We start from the raw sequence: 18,672 nt of genomic DNA, 5'->3' as shown, positions 1-18,672 counted from the left end.
ATAAAGTAAAATTGATATTAAATGAAGAACCACATGAACAGTGGTTAACTTGGATTTCAGCTTGTTATTTTAAAGAGAAACTGCAGGTGTAATCGAAGTTTGGAGGGAAAGACAAATGGAAGTTCAGAAATGATCAGGAGAAGAATACCCTTTGTTGAAATTGTAGTGTTTAAAATATTACTCTTCTCTTTTCCTCTGAAACCTAGAAGTGATTTTTAATACAATGAAAGAAATTTCACAGTTTCTTGTTTTTCATTTTTCTTTCAGGGATCGTGTTGTGGCAGTTTTTGTACAAGGAGCTGCCTGGCAGTTCAAAGGATGGCCGTGGTTATTACCTGATGGTTCCCCTGTGGACATCTTCGCAAAAAGTAATACTTATACTTTTATATCATTCCGTGAACTGTAGCTGGTGTAGACCATCTGACCCTCCTCTTATCAATCTACATAACGCTTCACTACTCTATAATCCCTTGATTTCCCAAATGTTAAAAAACCTGCTGAACCCTATATTGAATATAACAAGTGGAATATAGCGTCTCTGTCTGGAGATGATGACTCTCAAAATTCTAGATTCTCCAGTGAGGAGCAACATTCTCTCAGCAACCAAAAATAATGCTAAAAGTTTCAATAAGGTTCCAATTCCCCTCCACCCCATTCAAAATGTCACCAAAGATAGATCCATTGCATTTGATCTTAGACCATAAGACATAGGAGCAGAATTAGACCATCTGGCCCATCGAGTCTGCTCCGCCATTCAATCATGGCCGATCATTTTTTTTCTCTCCTCCTCAAACCCAGTTCCTGGCCTTCTCCCCATAACCTTTGATGCCATGTCCAATCAAGAACCTATCAATCTCTGCCTTAAATACACAAAACGACCTGGCCACCACAGCTGTACATGGCCACAAATTCACCACCCTGTGGCTAAAGAAATTTTCCGCTTCTCTGTTTCAAAAGGCTGCTCCTCTATCTTGAGACTGTGCCCTCTTGACCTAGACTCTCCTACCATGGGAACATCCTTTCTACATCTACTCTGTCTAAGCCGTTCAAGATTCGAAAGGTTTCAATGAGATTTCACCCCCCCCCCCCCACTCCATCCTTATGAATTCCACCGAGTATAGACCCAGAGCTATTAAATGTTCTTTGTATGATAACCCTTTCATTCCTGGAATCATCCTTGTGACCCTTTTCTGGACCCCCTCCAATGCAGCATATCTTTTCTAAGATGTTCACAATACTCAAGGTGAGGCCTCATCAGTGCCTTATAAAGCCTCAGCATCACATCCTTGCTGTTGTATTCTAGACCTCTTGAAATGAATGTTAACATGACATTTGCCTTCCTCACCACTGACTCAACTTGCAAGTTAACCATTAGGGTGTTCTGCATAAGGACTCCAAAGTCCCTTTACATCCCAGATTTTTGGATTTTCTCACCGTTTAGAAAATAGTCTTCACATGTATTTCTACTACCAAAGTGCATGACCATGCATTTTCCAACATTGTATTTCATTTGCCACTTGCTTGCCCATTCTCCAAATCTATCTCAAGTTCTTCTGTATCCTACCTGTTTCCTCAACGCTATCTGCCACTCAACCAATCTCTGTGTCATCTGCAAACTTGGCAACAAAGCCATTCCATCATCTAAATCATTGATATAGAGCATAAAAAGAAGTGGTCCCAACATTGACCCCTGCAGAACACCAGAAGTCACTCGCAGCCAACCAGGAAGGATCATTTTATTCCCACTCGCTGCCTCCTACCAATCAGCCGATGCTCTAACCATGTTTTAACTTTCCTGTAATACCATGAGCACTTGTTAAGCAGCCTCGTGTGTGGCACCTTGTCAAAGGCCTTCTGAAAGTCCAAATATACAGCATCCATTGCATCAACTTTATCTATCCTACTTGCAGTCTCTTCAACGAATTCCAACAGGTTCATCAGGCAGGATTTTCCCTGAAGGAAAACCATGCTGACTTTGTACTATCTTGTTCTGTGTCACCACATACTCCCATCACCTCACCTCATCTTTTCACATGAGCAAACACAAAGAAATCTGCAGATGCTGGAAATTCAAACAACACACACAAAATGCTGGTGGAGCATCTGTGTGTGTGTTGTTTTCATCTTTTCACGTGGCAGTCCTCTGCTGCCAGAAGTCAGTCTCATGAACTATTGTGTTCCTCTGAGTAGGGAGACCAAAACTAATCTTGAAGCCACAAATATAATCTCTCTATAAGCTTGTGTAGTTACAACAGTAGTTCATTGATCATGCCCTAACATCTTTGCAATAAAGTTACTAGTATAATCCCTCTAATTTGTTGTACCTACATATTAATTTTCTTTATTTGTATACCAGGCCTTTTTTTTGGTATTCCTTTCAAGTATTCTACCAAATTGTAAAATTTCACCACATTATACTGCACCTATCATTTTCTTTAGCTTAAGGTGCCTTATCCTTGTGGCTTATGTTCTCAACTGGTTTGATATTCTAGATCTTTTGATCCCTTCATCTAAATCATTGTTTCAGCATATACATATCTAAAGCCTAATTTAAGATCTTTAATAGTACATGGAAGTTACAATCCAGCTGCCCATTAATAGCTCACTTATATCTACTGTTTGCTCACCAGTCTTCATTCCAAGATTATTAGTTCCAGTTCTCACAATCTCTAATATTGTTTAACACCTCTTATCTGTGATACTTCAAAAAATGCAATATACACCATCCTTAGATTTTTGCTTTCCTGCCCTGCTAATACACATTCAAAAACCTCATTATATTTTCAAACAGGCTTTCCTCTTAATACAAACCAAATGGACTTCATCTCCTTGCTATTTTCTAGCTTAGGTAACTTTTGATGAATCTAGGTCAGGCCCATATTGAGTTCCTCATTGCTCATTTGTATTACCAAATGCTATTTAACATTTTATTTAAAACATTCATTGTGGTAACTATTTAGAAACAGTAATCAACCATTCATCCCATGACCCTACTCTATTATTTGATCATATCATGAAGAATCAGTACCTTGGTTGCATTTATCTTCTTCATTCCATCCCCTTAATATTCTTGCCAAGTAAAATCCTTATCAGTAATTGAAAAGCTAAAAACTGCAGGTGCTGGAAAGGTTTATGGAAGATAATCAACTGAATTGTTAAGTCTCTTTTGGTCCCACAAATGCCGCCTGTCCTAAGTTTCCAGTATTTTCTATTTTTAAAACTCTTATCTGTCTCGGTTCAAGCTTTTTTATTGATCTGGTATCTCTTTGAGAAAAGATAATTCTAAATTTACACACTCCCATTCCTAGGGAAAAGGAGCTTGCCCACATCTCTGCAAAATGGCCAGGCTCTAATATTAAACTTATTATCTCTTCTGGACTCTGTATCTACCAAATCAGATCCTTAAATTATTTTACATGAGTCCTAAGGTGACCAAGTCTTGATCTTGTATTTAATGTCTAATTCAGGTAGCATTTTCATTGAATGTGTAGGACAGGTCAAGGTTGATGGATTCTTGATCAGTGAGGGTGTCAAAGGTTATGGGAGAAGACTAGAGTTTGAGGGGCCATGATGGAATGGTGGAGCAGACTCATGGGCTGAATGGCCTAATTCTGTTCCTGTGTTAAATGACTAATGACACCAAATACTGACCTTGTAGTATAAATCTGGAGATAGTAAGGTTAAGAATTGCTGATGTATTGTCATTACACAGGATATAAAGAAGTGTCTAATTTCTCATGTTATATTGGTCAGCTGAACTTTGGTTTTTGTTTTTTTTTCATTTTGAGATACAGCCTAGTAACGGGCCTTTATGGCCCAATGAGTCTATGGCACCCAATTACACCCAAGTGGCCAGTTAACCCAGAGCACACGGGAGAAAACCACATGGTTGTGGGGAGCACGTACATACACCTTGCAGACAGCGGTGGGAATTGAACCCTGGTTGCTGGCACTGTAAAGCGTTACACTAATTGCTAGGTTACCGTGTCACACCAAAGATTAAATAAGTAAGTTAGATTTAAGAATATAACTTGCAAAACTTTTATGTACTAGAGCAGATCAGAGGTTATGTACCCACCAGTTTCAAACTGGGAGAATGTTGACCTGCTTACCACTCAGCTGGTTGAATGTGGTGTAACAATGCTCTCAAACTCAGCCAGAGCATTTTGCTTGCTTGTTCATACAGAATAACAGAATGGTTACCACAATAAAGAAAGTCATCTGGCCAATTGAAATCTTAGTGGCTCAATGCAAGAGCAAAACTACTAGTACCAGTCTCCCGAACAATGAAAAAGATTCTACTTCATATACTTAGCAAGCTTCCCATTGAGTGCTGTAGTTGATTATGGTTCTGATACTACCCTAGAAGTGCCTTTCAGCCTTTTTTTTCCCCCTTCTTGAGTTTCTTACCATTGCAAAGACATTAGATGTTGGATGTTCACGTTTTCCTTCACTTTTAGCAGCTTCTTAACATGTTTGTTTGCTGTCACTCTGCTGAGCAGCATGTTAATGTAAAAATATCCTGCCTCTGACTTTAGAAGCTATGTTAACATCAAACTCTTAACCTTCACTTGGATCCTGTGTTGTTGGAGTTTTTGGCACTTGAATCTCTTAATCCTTGCTGTGTCCAGTTTAATTTTTGGAAGAATTTAAGAATTCTGTTTGATCCAGTTGCATAAAGTTTGTGGACATGAATCAGAGCATTGTGACATATTAGAATAATATATGTCAAAATTTATGAACATAAGCATGAAGAATAAGTAATGAACCCAAAGCACGTATTCAACCAGCAAATAAAAGTTAGGGCACCATGAATTTCCCACCAAACCATGTAAGATTCTGTGTCCTTTCAAATCCCAATTTAAAGGTTAAGTGAGTAATGAATTGTGATCATCATTATATTTTGAGATAGTTCCCTTATCACTGCAGTTCATTATTTATTGATTTATCCACTGTTATTAATTATATATTTTAGTCAAACTTTTAGTGCTGATATGAAAGAAATCTCAATAGCTTCCAGGCCATATGGTGTATTACATATTTAATTGGTACATCAGTAGGTCATTCAGCTCCTCAAGCCTCTTCCTTTATTCAGTAAGTCAGAGTTAATCCATACTTTGGCTCCCTTCATCCATTAACATCTTCCTTTGACAGAAGTTTGACTTTTGAAGTAGTTGCAAATGTAACCCACCATGCAGTTTCTGGATTTATGGAGACTAAATGCTGTTTGGTTATATATAGATCATATTTATGGGAGATAAATAAAATGATCGTATTTTAAATTACAATTTTGGGTTTTGTGCAGTATACCTTTCTTGGAGTTTAAAACAATAATGTATGTGACTTGCAGCTACATTGACCTGAAGTATACAAGGAGTACATTGGTTGCATTCTTGCCTCTGGGGAATATAAAACTCTTAACTCTATGTTATGCCCCAAAGTTCAGTAAGGGTTAAATAAATTCAACTATCTTGTTTTAAGCCTGATACTGTTCTGTCTCGCATTGATTAATGGCTGTATTGGCCACTCTTTCCCCAGTCAAGGCATTCCATCTCAAGTATGATGAGATGCGCCTGGATCCAAATGTTCAGAAGTGGGATGTGACTGTTCTGGAACTGAGCCACCACAAGCGCCACCTTGACAGAGCTGTATTGCTACGTTTCTGGGAGACTTTGGACAGGTAAATGCCAGACAAATTGTATCTGTCATGTTGGACATGTTCATTCCTGAAAATGAGTCTATCACAATTTGATTGAAGCTCATCTTCAACCCTTGCCCTCTTCCCCCACTCGCCCTCTCCTTCACCACTTCGCCTTCTCCTCCCCCATTTGATCCCTCCTCACTTGCTCTTCCCCACCACCCCCTCACTTGCTGTTTCCCTTCCCCTCCACTCACTCTTCTAATTCTGCTGGACAAAATCTGTCTTCACTCGGATAGTTAAAGCCTGATCAGGAAAAGTCAGTGCGTGAGGTTATATACAACAAATTTTTTGGAGTCTCTTGAAGAGGTAACTAAGGTGATAGATGAATATAGGGCAGTGCATATAGTACTTATGGACTTTGCAGCCTCTGACAAGGTCCCATATGATAGGCTGATCTGAAAGATGAGGTTGCTTAGGTTTCAAGGAGAGCTTGCAATGTGGATTCAGAGTTGGCTTGATAATAAGAAGCAGAAGGTGATGGTTGATGATAAATTTTCTGACTGAAGGCCTATTTATGTAATTGATTTGGCTGTAAGTCTACATGTCACGATCAGTGAGTTAGCTGGTGATTCTTAAGAGGGTCTTGTTGATAGTGAAACATCATTAGGACAATAGGCTGAGGAATGGCTTAGTTAAGTGTGAGATGATGCATTTTGGACATAAGGCATTTGGACCTACAGTATATAGTGAAAAGCAGGGCACTAATGAGTGTTGTGGAACAGAGGGATTTGGGACTATAAGTGCACAGTTCACTGAAAGTAGGTGGGATGGTAAAGAAGGCTGTTAACATTCTGGCCTTTATCAGACAGGGCATTAGGTTTAGGAGTAGGAACATTATGTGGAAGTTATGTAAGTTGCTGGTGAGGTCACACTTAAGAGTATCGTGTACAGGTTTGATCAACCTGTCATTGGAAAGACATAATGAAGGTGAAAAATTTTTGAGGATGATGCCAGGACCAGAGGGTTTGAGATATATGCAGAGGATCATTATTCCTTGGAGTACAGGAGAATGAGGGGTGACCTCATAGAGGTTTATAAATTCATGAGATTAATAACTTAGGTGGATGGTCATGGTCTTTTCCCCAGGTTTGGGGAATCCAAAGCTAGAGGACACAGATAAAAAGGTAGGGGAGAGCCTTGAGAGTTAACTTCTTTACAAGAACGATAGTGAGTACCTGGAATAAGCTAAGAGGAAGAAGTGGAGGCAGATGCAATTACAACATTTAAGGGGCATTTGGTTAGGTACATGGAGGGAAGGGTTTGGAGGGTTATTAGACAAACACGGGCAACTAGGACTTGCAGGAAGGATGCTGTAGTCTGCATAACCAGTAGCCGAATGGCCTGTTTCTCTGCTATATTACTCTTAAGAACCACCCTGCCGATCTCTGCCCCACCCACCCTCCCTCCCATTGCCCTCTGGCCTTCTCCTATTCCCCTCTCTGGTCTGTGCAACCCCGACATTGTATCCTCTCATCTCCTTCTTGTCGTTCCACCCTCACACTCCCCCTTTTGCCCTTTCCCAACCCCTCAGCTCTCCTTCCTCTCTCCATTGTCTCCCTCTGCCGCACCACCTCTCACACTCCCGGCATCCCCCTCTCCCTACAATGTTATCTCTCTCCCTCGCCCACTCTTCTCCCCAGCCCTTCCACTTCTGCACTCTTCCTCACACTTCCTCCTCCCTTTCTCACTCAGCCCTCCCCTTCTCTCTCCCTCCCACTTGCCCCATGTATCACTTTCTCTTCTTCAGCATTCCCTCCCAGGTGCTTTAGGTCGCGTTGCTGCCACAGGTAATGATTCCCTGTAGCTTGCACACTGTACGTGCTACCAGGCCTACACTGCTTTTCCTGCTAACTTTTCCTTCATTTTAGTACTATCTTCCTTATTGACAGATCTGTATATGGCATTTGCTCCTCTCTACCTCTGTACTGTATTTACAGCATTTGAAACACCTAGACTTGTGTGGATCCCTAATTAATGTAACATCAGCAGTTTGGTTTTCAGTTCCCTGAACTGTTGATATTCTCTCCTTAGTTTTCAACAATTACTTCATGGATCAACTTTTGACAATCTACTTTATTATTTCCTTGAAATTGGACTTTAGATTCAATTTGCAAACGTGGAAACAACATTGAAGCATTTTAAGATGTTAAAGATGCTATAAATAAATGCTGTTGCATTAATAAGTGACTAGTCAACCCTTCCCCATCGCATATCTGGCACAGTAGATAGGAAAATGCAGATTAAATTATCGATCAAGTGAAAGCCTCCTTAATCTCCAACTCCTTAATCATTGAAGCACTTTCTCTTTGCTGGTGTGTCAACCTAATGTCCAAGCCACTGACTGCTTTTTAAACTTACTACCTTCAAATGAATTAACTTGATAGATTGCCAAAAAGGTTCTACATTTTTTTAGCTCTGTTACTGGGCCTTGAATAAAAAAGAAAATCAGTTCTAAGAATTAATTTGAGAGCAACCACTTGTATATAATATTAAAAGTAGAGTAAGCAGTGACAGTTCAGTAGCTGGAGATACAATCACTCTGACAAATTAACTGTTAAGAATAGGCAATTCTCCCTTGGCTCAGTAGCTTCATGTACTTCAACACTACATACATTAGCAGCACAGTACCAATATCAGTTCCATCACAGTATAGTGCAACAAATCTAGTGATAGCTAGCAAGACACTTTGCCAGATGATAATACATCTTTTACTCTTTTTAATCTTAATTGATCTAGTTTCTTTTTAAAAAGAAAATTCAATAGAAAAATTGTGTAGAACCTTTTTGGCAATCTGTCAAGTTTATTCATTTCCTAAGAGTAGAAGTACTTGGTACATGATTAATAGGTCCCTCATAAATGGCAAAACCATGAAAAATCCTCTGTACAGAAGATTTTTGGCTGGAGTCTCTTTTTATTATAGCTTTCAAAGAAAATGTTTACTTTGTGTGGGTGTGGAGCAGAGGTTCCCAACCTTTTTTATGCCATGGATCCTTGGACCCACGTTGGGAACCCCTGGTGTAGAGGGTTGAGAGGGAGCAACTTGAGCAACAGGTACATTATGGAGCTCAACATTTTCTCAATGTAAGTAGAATGTTGCAAAGATAGCAAGAAGCAAAGAATTGGTACAATTTTTTCAAAGTATTTGCTATTCAGATGTTCATGGAAAACATTGTTGAAATGGATTTATTTTTGTTGGATTGGATATTCTAGCAGAGTGTGTACTCTGTGAAGCACAAAAACCCTGGCACGTTGGCAAAGTTCCTGGGTATTGAACAAGCAGAGAATGTAAATCTTAAAACTGTATGTGTTTTCAAAATTCTGTCTGTTTTCCTTTTTGCCATGCTAAAAGTGTTAGCTTTCCCATTGCAATTAATTCATATCTCAAAATAAAACTAAATTAGTCCCAATATATTAATGCATAGATACATAAAATCATAGAGCTTCACACCATAGAATCAGAATCTACTGCCCAGCTCATCCATGCCATCCAGGTTGCCACTCTGAATGCCATTTGTTTGTGTTTGGCCAATATTCCATGTTCCTTGAAATATTTTAAACATTAAGAATGTATGCAAAATAAACTCACTTCTATTTCTTGAAAACCATTTAATAGTGCACAAAAGGTTCTTAATATGTATATGATCTTAAAAATAGAGTTCATTGTTGTTTCTGATTTGTACCTTAAGCTGTGATTTTATTCTGATGGTTTTGATTGTTAAGTGCCGCATTTCTGACTGGACCTAAAATGACTGACAGGCTGATTCTTAAAAAAAAAATTCTTATTAGGCATTACAGCTACTTTTGCCCTAAAAGTTAAAATGGACTGCAAGAAATGGAACAGTATGTGTTTACTGTGTACCCATTATAACAAAAATGTTCAGTGACATACTGGATTCATTCTCCTTCATTCTGTGAAATTCATTTCAGAGTAACATATAGTTATTCTGATGTAACAAAAAGGAAAATGACAGCATTTGTTCCAAAAGCAAATTCTTTGGCAGTGTTTCACAAGCTATTGACTACCAGCCAGGTGGAGGTGTGGAGTGCATATCTTAATTAGTATAATGAAGAGATTCTTAGTTCCTTTAACAAGAATAACCAGGACTGGTTTGATGAGAATGACCATAAACTCAAAAGGTAATTAACTGCCACTGTAAGGCACTGCTGGAATGAGAACTTTATTCCTGAAGGGTAAAGAAATGGCTGTACAGGCATCTGAAAGCAGAACTCCAGCAAAAAAAATACCTGTCTTGACATGAGCACCCAGTAGCTGGGAGGACTCAGAATGGTGCTCACAGAAATTTTTGTTTCATGATGCTTAAAATCTCATTGAACAAATCAAATATCATTGCTGTCTCCTGGGAATTGCAGGTACATGACTGGGAGGAATTCTTTCGGTCTGATGTAGAAAACCTTGAGTCAATGCATTGGAAGCACACAGAAACTCAGCAGAAGTAGTTTTGTACTCCACCCATCTGCTCAGTCTGTCAGGAGTCTCTTACCCTTGTGTAGACAAGTCTGTAATTCCCACAATGGCTTCATCAGTCATCTCAGAACTCATAAAGCAGGTGTTGATGCAAAACATCCTCAATTCTAAGGAACTGCCCAAGAAGCTGTTTATATAATTGGATTACCTAAATTCTCATATTTTGAATGAAGTCAAATGAATACCATTTTTTTTGTTTTAATTCATTTTTGCCCACATTCATTACAGAGATTCAATACTAGTTCTTATGGCTATTATTTGTACACCGGTTGTAATTAGAAGACATGAACTGAGTTATATGAGCCAAGAGTTGATGCTTTTATGGAGAATATCTTCCTACTAGTATGTTTATCTCATCTTAGTTTCTAAAGTTAGAATTCATTGAGATACACAGCAGGTGTAGAGGACATTTAGCAAGTAAGGCATTGTTCAAATTCAACCCTTCGTCCTGACTGTAAACCATTCAGCTCGTACTTCTAGGGATGTCAGTATGTAGAAAAGTACAATACAATCTAAAGGTTGTGCCCATTTTTTGAGGCAGCAACGAAATACATTTTGTCAGAACTGAATTAGATGACTTGCTTAATCTATCAATTAGTATTAATGTTATGCAGCAAGGTATTGTAATTTGAATAATATTTGTTGTGTGACAATGTGTCTTTTTTTTTATTCAACACAATAGGTACATGGTGAAGCACAAATCCCACCTGAGATTCTAAATTATCTGAAGGTCTCTGATTGCTGCCATTCATTTCTGAGAGGTTGGAGGAGTTCTACAAAAGACTGTCTTGGGACTAAACTGTTTCATTGGCTTGTCTACGCTTCTCAAGAACAGTGGCATTACAGAATGGGTCAACCCGAATTGATCATATACAATACTTGTTGGATTTTTTTATTGCATTGGAGAATTGGTCTGCAAGAATTAGGCAAAGAATTGTGCTTATACTACCAGTTTTCCAATGGTAGATTGTCTTCTAGTCTGAAAAATCAAATTTGTATTTTATTCTATAGTGTTTATTTTTCAGACAGCACTTTTTTTTAAACATTACCCAATCCTTTTTTTCCCCACCTCAGTCTTTTAAAGATGATTGTTGAGTGCAAACTGCAAGTTCTATATCATCACTCTTGTGGGGTGGGAATTTCTTCAAACAGTTCTTCTCAGGTAGTATAAGAGGTAAGACAGCCATAGATGACATAGGTTGACTTATATTTTGTTTGTGGAAAATATTACTACAAAATTATACATGTAAGAACAACTCTCTTGGGCTATGATGGATGTTGAACAATCATTTGGTTATTGTCAACTTAGGCAGAAGAATAAAGACATAAAAGAGATCCGTTATTACTATTATGGAAAGATTAATTGAAAGTCCTGAGCTATAGAGCATTGTCTAAAAAGATTAGTAATAGTGGTCTAACTTTTAAACCTATCATCTGTACCTGGCGTTCCAAGCACAAATGTGAAAACCTGATAGTATATTTCAAGTTATGTATTACAAATTTCTCAGAAGTCCATCTAGTACAGACTTAGAAATGATTAAAAATCCAGTTGTGCTGCTTGCTGACATAAGATAAATATATTACGTAAAGTATCATTTTGTTGCTGTTTTCATTACACTTCCATCAGTGTATTGAAAGGGTTCACATTTATTTCCCTCTTTAAGAAAAGGCAAGGGATTTTTTCTTTGGGCAGAACCATCATTCATTCATCCTCTGAAATACAAGGAATACTTGTAGGGAGCTGATGACAGTGAGCATTTTTTAAAAAATTAATGTCTACGTAGTGCATTCAGATTTGATTTTATAAGTTATGGCTCATTGTGATTCATGACAGGAGTAATGCTGATGCAATATATTTATTGAAATAATGATCATAAATAATAAAACACAGCTGATAAGGGAATCCATTGGCTGAGCTGGTAAATTACCTAAGCGTATTGTAAAATACTCTTTGGTGATAAAATCACAGCTCAAGGGAGAGCCAAATAAGCAACTACCTTCCAGATAAAATTTAGTAGCTTATGATTTGAAAAATAACATTTTGGCACAAGTATCTGATTTTAGCATCAGTACCTATTTAAAGATTTTTATAATGGTGCAGGTACAAAAATTATTTGACTTCTTTGTGCCACACTCAGGATTACCTTTCTCATTAGCTGGTTGAACAAGGAATTAGTTCTACCCAACAACATGCTTTACAGCAAGAAGGAATCCTGCTGCTGTATTTGAAACCCAATCAAATAGATGGATTTTTGGTTTTAACCACTGGATAATCTGAAATAAAATGTCAATAGTACTGAACCTTGAGGGGAAAATCACCAGTTGCAAAAGATATTTATTTGGTATGAATGATATGCTCTAGAATTTGAAAGTAGCTTTGATGTATGGAGTAATTGTGAAATTGTTCAATGTCAAATGCCAATCACAGTTCAGTTCAGTGAACAATAAGCCTGAATAACCATTGTCAATATGCTGTCTTTTTAGTGGAGCTGAATGTTACACTGCTCTTACCTATTACTGACTATGTAATAGACCAAAAATATATCCCACCTACACATGTTCAATGAAAAATTCAGTTTATATCTAAACCATTCTGTTTTTCAAAGATTGTTTAAAACACACATTAAAATGTTCCATTTTATTAACGTTTGAACACAGCTGTTGCAAGGCAAAAGCAAATCAAATTAAAAATGGAGTTGAATGACAACGTTCACTTCAGCATTAAATTACCAACTATAATATCCTCATTTTGGCCCCTGTTAATGCCTTATTGTTTGGGTGAGCAATAGCACAGATGTCACAAGGAAACAGGTGCAAAGTTAGTTTTTTGTGAAATTGTCGGCCAAGTATTATAAGCTTGGGAGAAAATGTCACACTGCTGTTGGGATGATTTGAGTGCTCTGTTCAACCCTGCAGAATAAATAGGTTGATACTTCCTAGCATCTCTAGTTATGATCATTTTCACTTAATTTCCTAATTCACTTTATAATTCATCATAAAATTTTTACAGTTTCCCAATTTAAAAATTAGAAAAGTTGACAAATTTAATTGCATACTTTGTTATTTGACATTAATGTTACTTTCAGATTGCAAAAATAATGTATTGCACCTTAAAGCATACAATGAATTAAAGGTGATCAGATATTCACTGTATTTATCAATAATCATTGCACCATCTAAACCTATGTAACTACTATTTACTTAGCATAATAAGGATTGTTCTGCCTTTCTGTAAATCGTCCCTCAGAAAAAAAACATGCTGTCTTCGTTATTTAATATACCAGCTGTATTGGTTCTGTTAAATTAACCTCTTTGGATTTTATTAATGTTTGCAATATTAATTTGTTTGCTTTCAACTGTCTCATGCAGTAGTTAAATCAATGTGAATGGGCTGTAACAGCAGATAGTGAAGTGACAGGTCCTGTTCATTGTGGCATATTGTCTCCTTTTTCTAGTTTTTAAATTCAGAAACTTTGTATCTATCTCTGCCTTTTTGGTTTGTACTGAGAGATACACAACTAAAATCTGTTTTCACAAGTAGGGTTTTTTGTACCAAGTGATACATGTAGATAGCACCCAACTCTATCCTTTTTAATCAGAAATACATAAATCTACCATTTTAAAGTGGTTTTGGTGCAATTTTCTAACTGGAACAATTTTAGCAGTTACTTTATTGCAGCTGGTGTGTGATGAAGTCATACTTGTGCTGTTGTAGCTCAGCACAAATTAAAAATGACCAAAAATAGAATCAGTGCACATTTGCCATTTTTCTCTCTCGCTCTGTCTCTCGTTCTCTCTCACTCTCCCATTCACTCAAGTACTCTCTCACGCACTTGCCCTCTCACTCACCCGCTTACCCTCTCACTCATACACTCTTATGCTCTTCCTCTCCCGTCACTCATGCATTTACACACTCTTCCTGTCCTCTCACTCATGCACTCACTCTCCCACTTTCTCTTACACATTATTTGGGGAAGAGAAAGGGTTTAAAAGAAATGGATTTTTATTATATAATAAATGAAATGGTGAAAGAAACAAAGTTTTTTAAAATTTGTATTTAACTTGTGTCATTTCATTTGTAATCTCTTAACTATTTTGTAGCAAATTGGTGTTTAACTCTAGACTTCAGTAGTTAAACACGTGAATATCTTTGCCTAATCACACATTATACTCTTTTACATTAATATATATTACAGCGACTTTAACTTAAACATACATTTACAGTTGGTCTTTATGTTATGAGCATCTGATATGGCAGAGCAATTTATGGATACTGCAGAGTGGCTCTAAATGGGGCACAAGGGAGATCAATATTCTTGAAGGCAGTTACACTAGAGCTGTTGGAGATGGCTGAGACTATTTCTTGGCTTTCAGAAGGTACACAGGTAGATGCAGCATATAGAGAGGCTGTGAGGAAAGATAGGCTGTTCTTAAGGCAAAATTGCAGTTTGTGGGATGCGTTAAAGTGTGTCTATTTTAATGCAAGAAATTTCCGAGTATCAGAAATTGCATGGGTCAGTACATACAACTATGACATTGTGCCTTTACAGAAATTTGATTGTCACGAGGGCAGGAGTGGCTGCTGGCTGTTCTAAGATTTAGAGGGAGGTAAATGAGGTGGGTGGCGGGTGCCGTTGCTAATCAGGGATAGTATCCCAGCTGCAGAAAGGGAGGATGCCATGGTGAGATTGTCTACTGAGGCAGTGTGGGTGAAAGTCAGAAACAGGGAGGGAGCAATCACTCTGTTGGGAGTATTCTATAGGATTCCCTTTCACAAATAACAACAGAAGCACAGGAACAGATCGAGAAGCAAATTTTGGAAAGACGTAAAAATAACGGGGTGTTGCCATGGGTGTTTTCAACTGCCTAATATTGATTGGCACCTCCCTAACATAAAAGATGTATAAGGGGTGGAATTTGTTAGGTATGTCCAAGGAAGATTCCTGATACAATATGTAGACAAGCTGACTAAAGGAGAGGCCATACTGGACATGGTGCTAGGCAACAAACCAGGTCAGGTGTCAGATCTCTTGGTGACTGAACATTATGGAGCCAGTAACCACAATTCCCTGACTTTTAACATAGCCTACCTTTGACAGGGATAGAAGCAGATGGTATGGGAAAGTATTTAATTGGGGGAAGAGGGGAATTATGAAGCTATTAGCCAGGAACTTGGGAGTGTAAATTGGGATTGCATATACTCAGGGAAATGCACAACAGAAATGAGGAAATTGTTTAAGGAGCACTTGCATGCGGTTCTAGATAGGTTTTTCCTATTGAGGCAGGGAATGGATATTAGGGAATAGGAACAATGGTTGACAAGAAGAGGCTAATTTTAGATGGAGAGCATTCTTCCTGGAGGTAGATCACCAGTGGTATCACATAGATCTGTTCTGGAACCTTGCTCTTTATAACTTTTATAAATGATGTGGATGAGGTAGTGGACGGGTGGGCTAGTAAGTTTGCAGGTGATGCAAAAGTTGGTGGAGTTGTGAATAGTGTAGAAGGTTGTCATAGACTACACCAGGATGCAGAACTAGGCTGAGACTTGGCATATGGATTTGAACCTGTAAAAGTGAAGTGATTCATTTTGGAAGGTTGAATTTGAAGGCAGAATTCCTAACAATGTGGAGAAGCAGAGGGATCTTGGGATCTATGTCCATACATCATTCAAAGCTGCTGTGCAACTGGATAGGGTTGTTAAGAAGGCATATATTGTGGTTGGTCTTCATTTGTTGGAGGTTTGGGTTCAAGAGCCCTGAGTTAATGTTAATGTCTGTAATAGTGTATTCAGTTCTGCTTGCTTCATTTGGGAAGGATGCTTAAGCTTTAGAGAGTGTGCAGAGGAGATTTATCACAATGCTGTCTGTAGTGAAAAGGTGATTTGATTGTGGTGTACAAGATTGATAAGAGTCATAGATCAACCAGAGATTTTTTCTAATGGCTAATATGAGGTGGCTAAAAGTAAGTATTGAGGGTTTTTTTTCCATATAGAGAGTGGGTGAGTGTGTGGAATGCACTGCCAGGGGTGGTAGTAGAGACAGATACATTAAGGACATTTAAGAAACTCTTAGATAAACACAAGGATGATAGAAAAGTGGAGGGCTATGTAGGAGGGAAGGGTTAGTTGGTTAAAAGGTTGACCAGTATTGTGGGCCGAATGGCCTGTACTATGCTATAATGTTCTATGTGGAACATGACATAAGTAAATCATATTGAATGTTGAAATATAAGCTGTTAGTAGTATGAATTTAAAACAGACATATCATATTCCTCCCTTACCAGAACAGTGACTTACAAGAGTCCTGCCTCCTCAATAAAGGAGTTGTATCCAATTTTTGATAAACTATAATTTAATGCTACTCTTCACTTAATGCTACTAGAAACATCCCTACTGTTTATATGTTAATCATAATGATTGCTGTGAAGATTATTTTTTTATTTACTTGCATTCTGAGCATGATGCATAACGGTAATGGTAGGAATATGAATAATCTGATTAGATAGCACCAGAAAAAGGAAATTTCTAATCTTTCTTTAACCGATTATATTTCAAAAGTCAAGATTGTTTATTGTCAATTCCAGTACACAAGTGTAAAGGGGAATGAAATAATTGTTACTCTGGATCCAATGCAGCACAAGAAAAATGCACAGTAGGATAAAGAACACAATGATTTAAAAAATAATAAATATAAATGGCTTATATACATTGATTGTATGTACGTAAAATGATGCAAGGTACAGTAGTGTCTATAAGGTGACTGATGGGAAATGATAAAGTAGTAGTGGTTTGGGGGGGGTGGAGGGGTGGGTTAATGGTTGGAGGTGTTGATTAGCATTACTGCCTAGGGAAAGTAACTGTTTTTGAGTCTTGTTGTCCTGGTTTGGATGCTACGTAGCCTCCTCCTTGGTGGGAGTGGGAAAAACAGTCCATGAGCAGAGTGGGTGGGATCTTTCATGATATTGCTGACCATTTTCTGGCACCTTTCTGTATATGTGTCCTTGATGTTGGGTAGGCTGGTGATGTGTTGGCAGTTTTAACTACCCCTTATAGAGCCCTCCTGCCCACAGCAGTGCAGTTTCTGTAATATGTAGTGATGCAGCAAGTTAGGATGTCCTCTACTTTGCATTGGTAGAAGGTTGTGCATAGTCCAGCTCTCTTCAACCTTCTTGGAAGTAGAGGCATTGTTGAGCTTTTTTGATTTTGTACGATGTGTCTGGGACCATGAGAAGTTGTACGAGATGTACACTCCCAGGAGTTTGAAACTGCTTGCAGTTTCCATTTCCGTGCCACCGATGTGAAGAGGGGTGTGAATGATACAAATTCTCCTGAAGTCAATAACCATCTCTTTTGTCTTTCTGACAATGAGGAAGACGTTATCTGCCTGGCACCAAGTCTTAAGCTCGTCCATCTTCTCTCTGTAGGTCCATATATGATTGGGATCCCTTGTATTCTCACAGCTGAGGCTTCTTATTCTGACAAACTTGGGCACCTCAGCAGACTTCTTGCTTTCCTTCTGAACATCACACACACATGGGGTGAGCAAGTTATTATTTTAAATGACACAGAGATCAAGTAAATACTCTTATTACTGAATACTCCTATAATTACAAATAGAACGTTTCTTTAATTGAATAATCACAATTGAATTAGGAAATGTGTGTAGGGAACATTAGTTGACACCATAACCCTGAGGTTGTGGGTTTCAATAAATTTCAGAAGCTATTATAAGCAAAAAGATGCAAAAAGATCAACCAGTAATTTCAGCTACTGCCTCTTTGCCTGAGCTTGGCCTGCAGGCTATTCAGCAGCTCTCTGCCCATGAGATTCTCACTTTGCAGATTAAGACATTTTAGAATTCTGTTTATCTAGCTGCCTTGGGAAATTGCAGTCATCGTATTTCTAATAAGTACTGAGCATTTTGTGTAAACATGGATTTTTCTAAGCCACATTGCTGCAGCATGCCCGCCTTAAATGTTTTGCCCATCTCTTAAAATGCAAGTTGACGTGCAAAGATATATTCCCTGTTATAAGTACTGTGAAATTTTGTCTGCTAGTAAGTAATTGATAAAAGGCAGCAGAGGAGATGAGATTACTATGTTTGGTAATCCTTTATCTATACCTGAACCTTTTCTATTCAATCTGTACTAGATTAATTAAATTGTTTATTTGGAGGCTTTGCTGTTCATTGTGGTATTATTACCAGATGCAGTGGGTGTGTCAGCTTTGTCAGTGGTGGGAGTGAATGGAATTTCTGAAATAGAGAACAATGCACAACCACTAAGAGCATACAACCTTTTTTTAAAAAAACAATGTTTCATTTCTGATAAGGGATTGTGTGATTTGTCAAAAAATTACATTGCATTTGAAAGTTGGCTTAACTAAAAATCCTATATATCCATTGTGGGATATCTAAAAAGGAACTTAGTTATTATTTTTGGTTGCCCTAACAATATATGCAAAATAAATTTATTCTGAATGATA

At 37.9% G+C, this 18,672-nt stretch overlaps 1 protein-coding gene across 1 annotated transcript in view; it reads left to right on the top strand.

Annotated features, from left to right (window-relative positions):
• cdc73 (cell division cycle 73, Paf1/RNA polymerase II complex component, homolog (S. cerevisiae)) overlaps positions 1–18,362 on the top strand; it is a 315,070-nt gene extending 296,708 nt beyond the window's left edge. Inside the window, exons 15-17 of the mRNA XM_073063512.1 lie at positions 268–368; positions 5,539–5,680; positions 10,870–18,362. Of these exons, the coding sequence (XP_072919613.1) occupies positions 268–368; positions 5,539–5,680; positions 10,870–10,906 (280 nt within the window). The 3' untranslated portion in view covers positions 10,907–18,362. The remainder of the gene's footprint in view (positions 1–267; positions 369–5,538; positions 5,681–10,869) is intronic.
• The last annotated feature ends 310 nt before the right edge of the window (positions 18,363–18,672 follow it).

Source organism: Hemitrygon akajei, chromosome 12, assembly GCF_048418815.1.
Source record: "Hemitrygon akajei chromosome 12, sHemAka1.3, whole genome shotgun sequence".
In the NCBI taxonomy this organism is placed as follows: domain Eukaryota; kingdom Metazoa; phylum Chordata; class Chondrichthyes; order Myliobatiformes; family Dasyatidae; genus Hemitrygon; species Hemitrygon akajei.
This window is presented reverse-complemented; position numbering and strand designations above follow the sequence as displayed.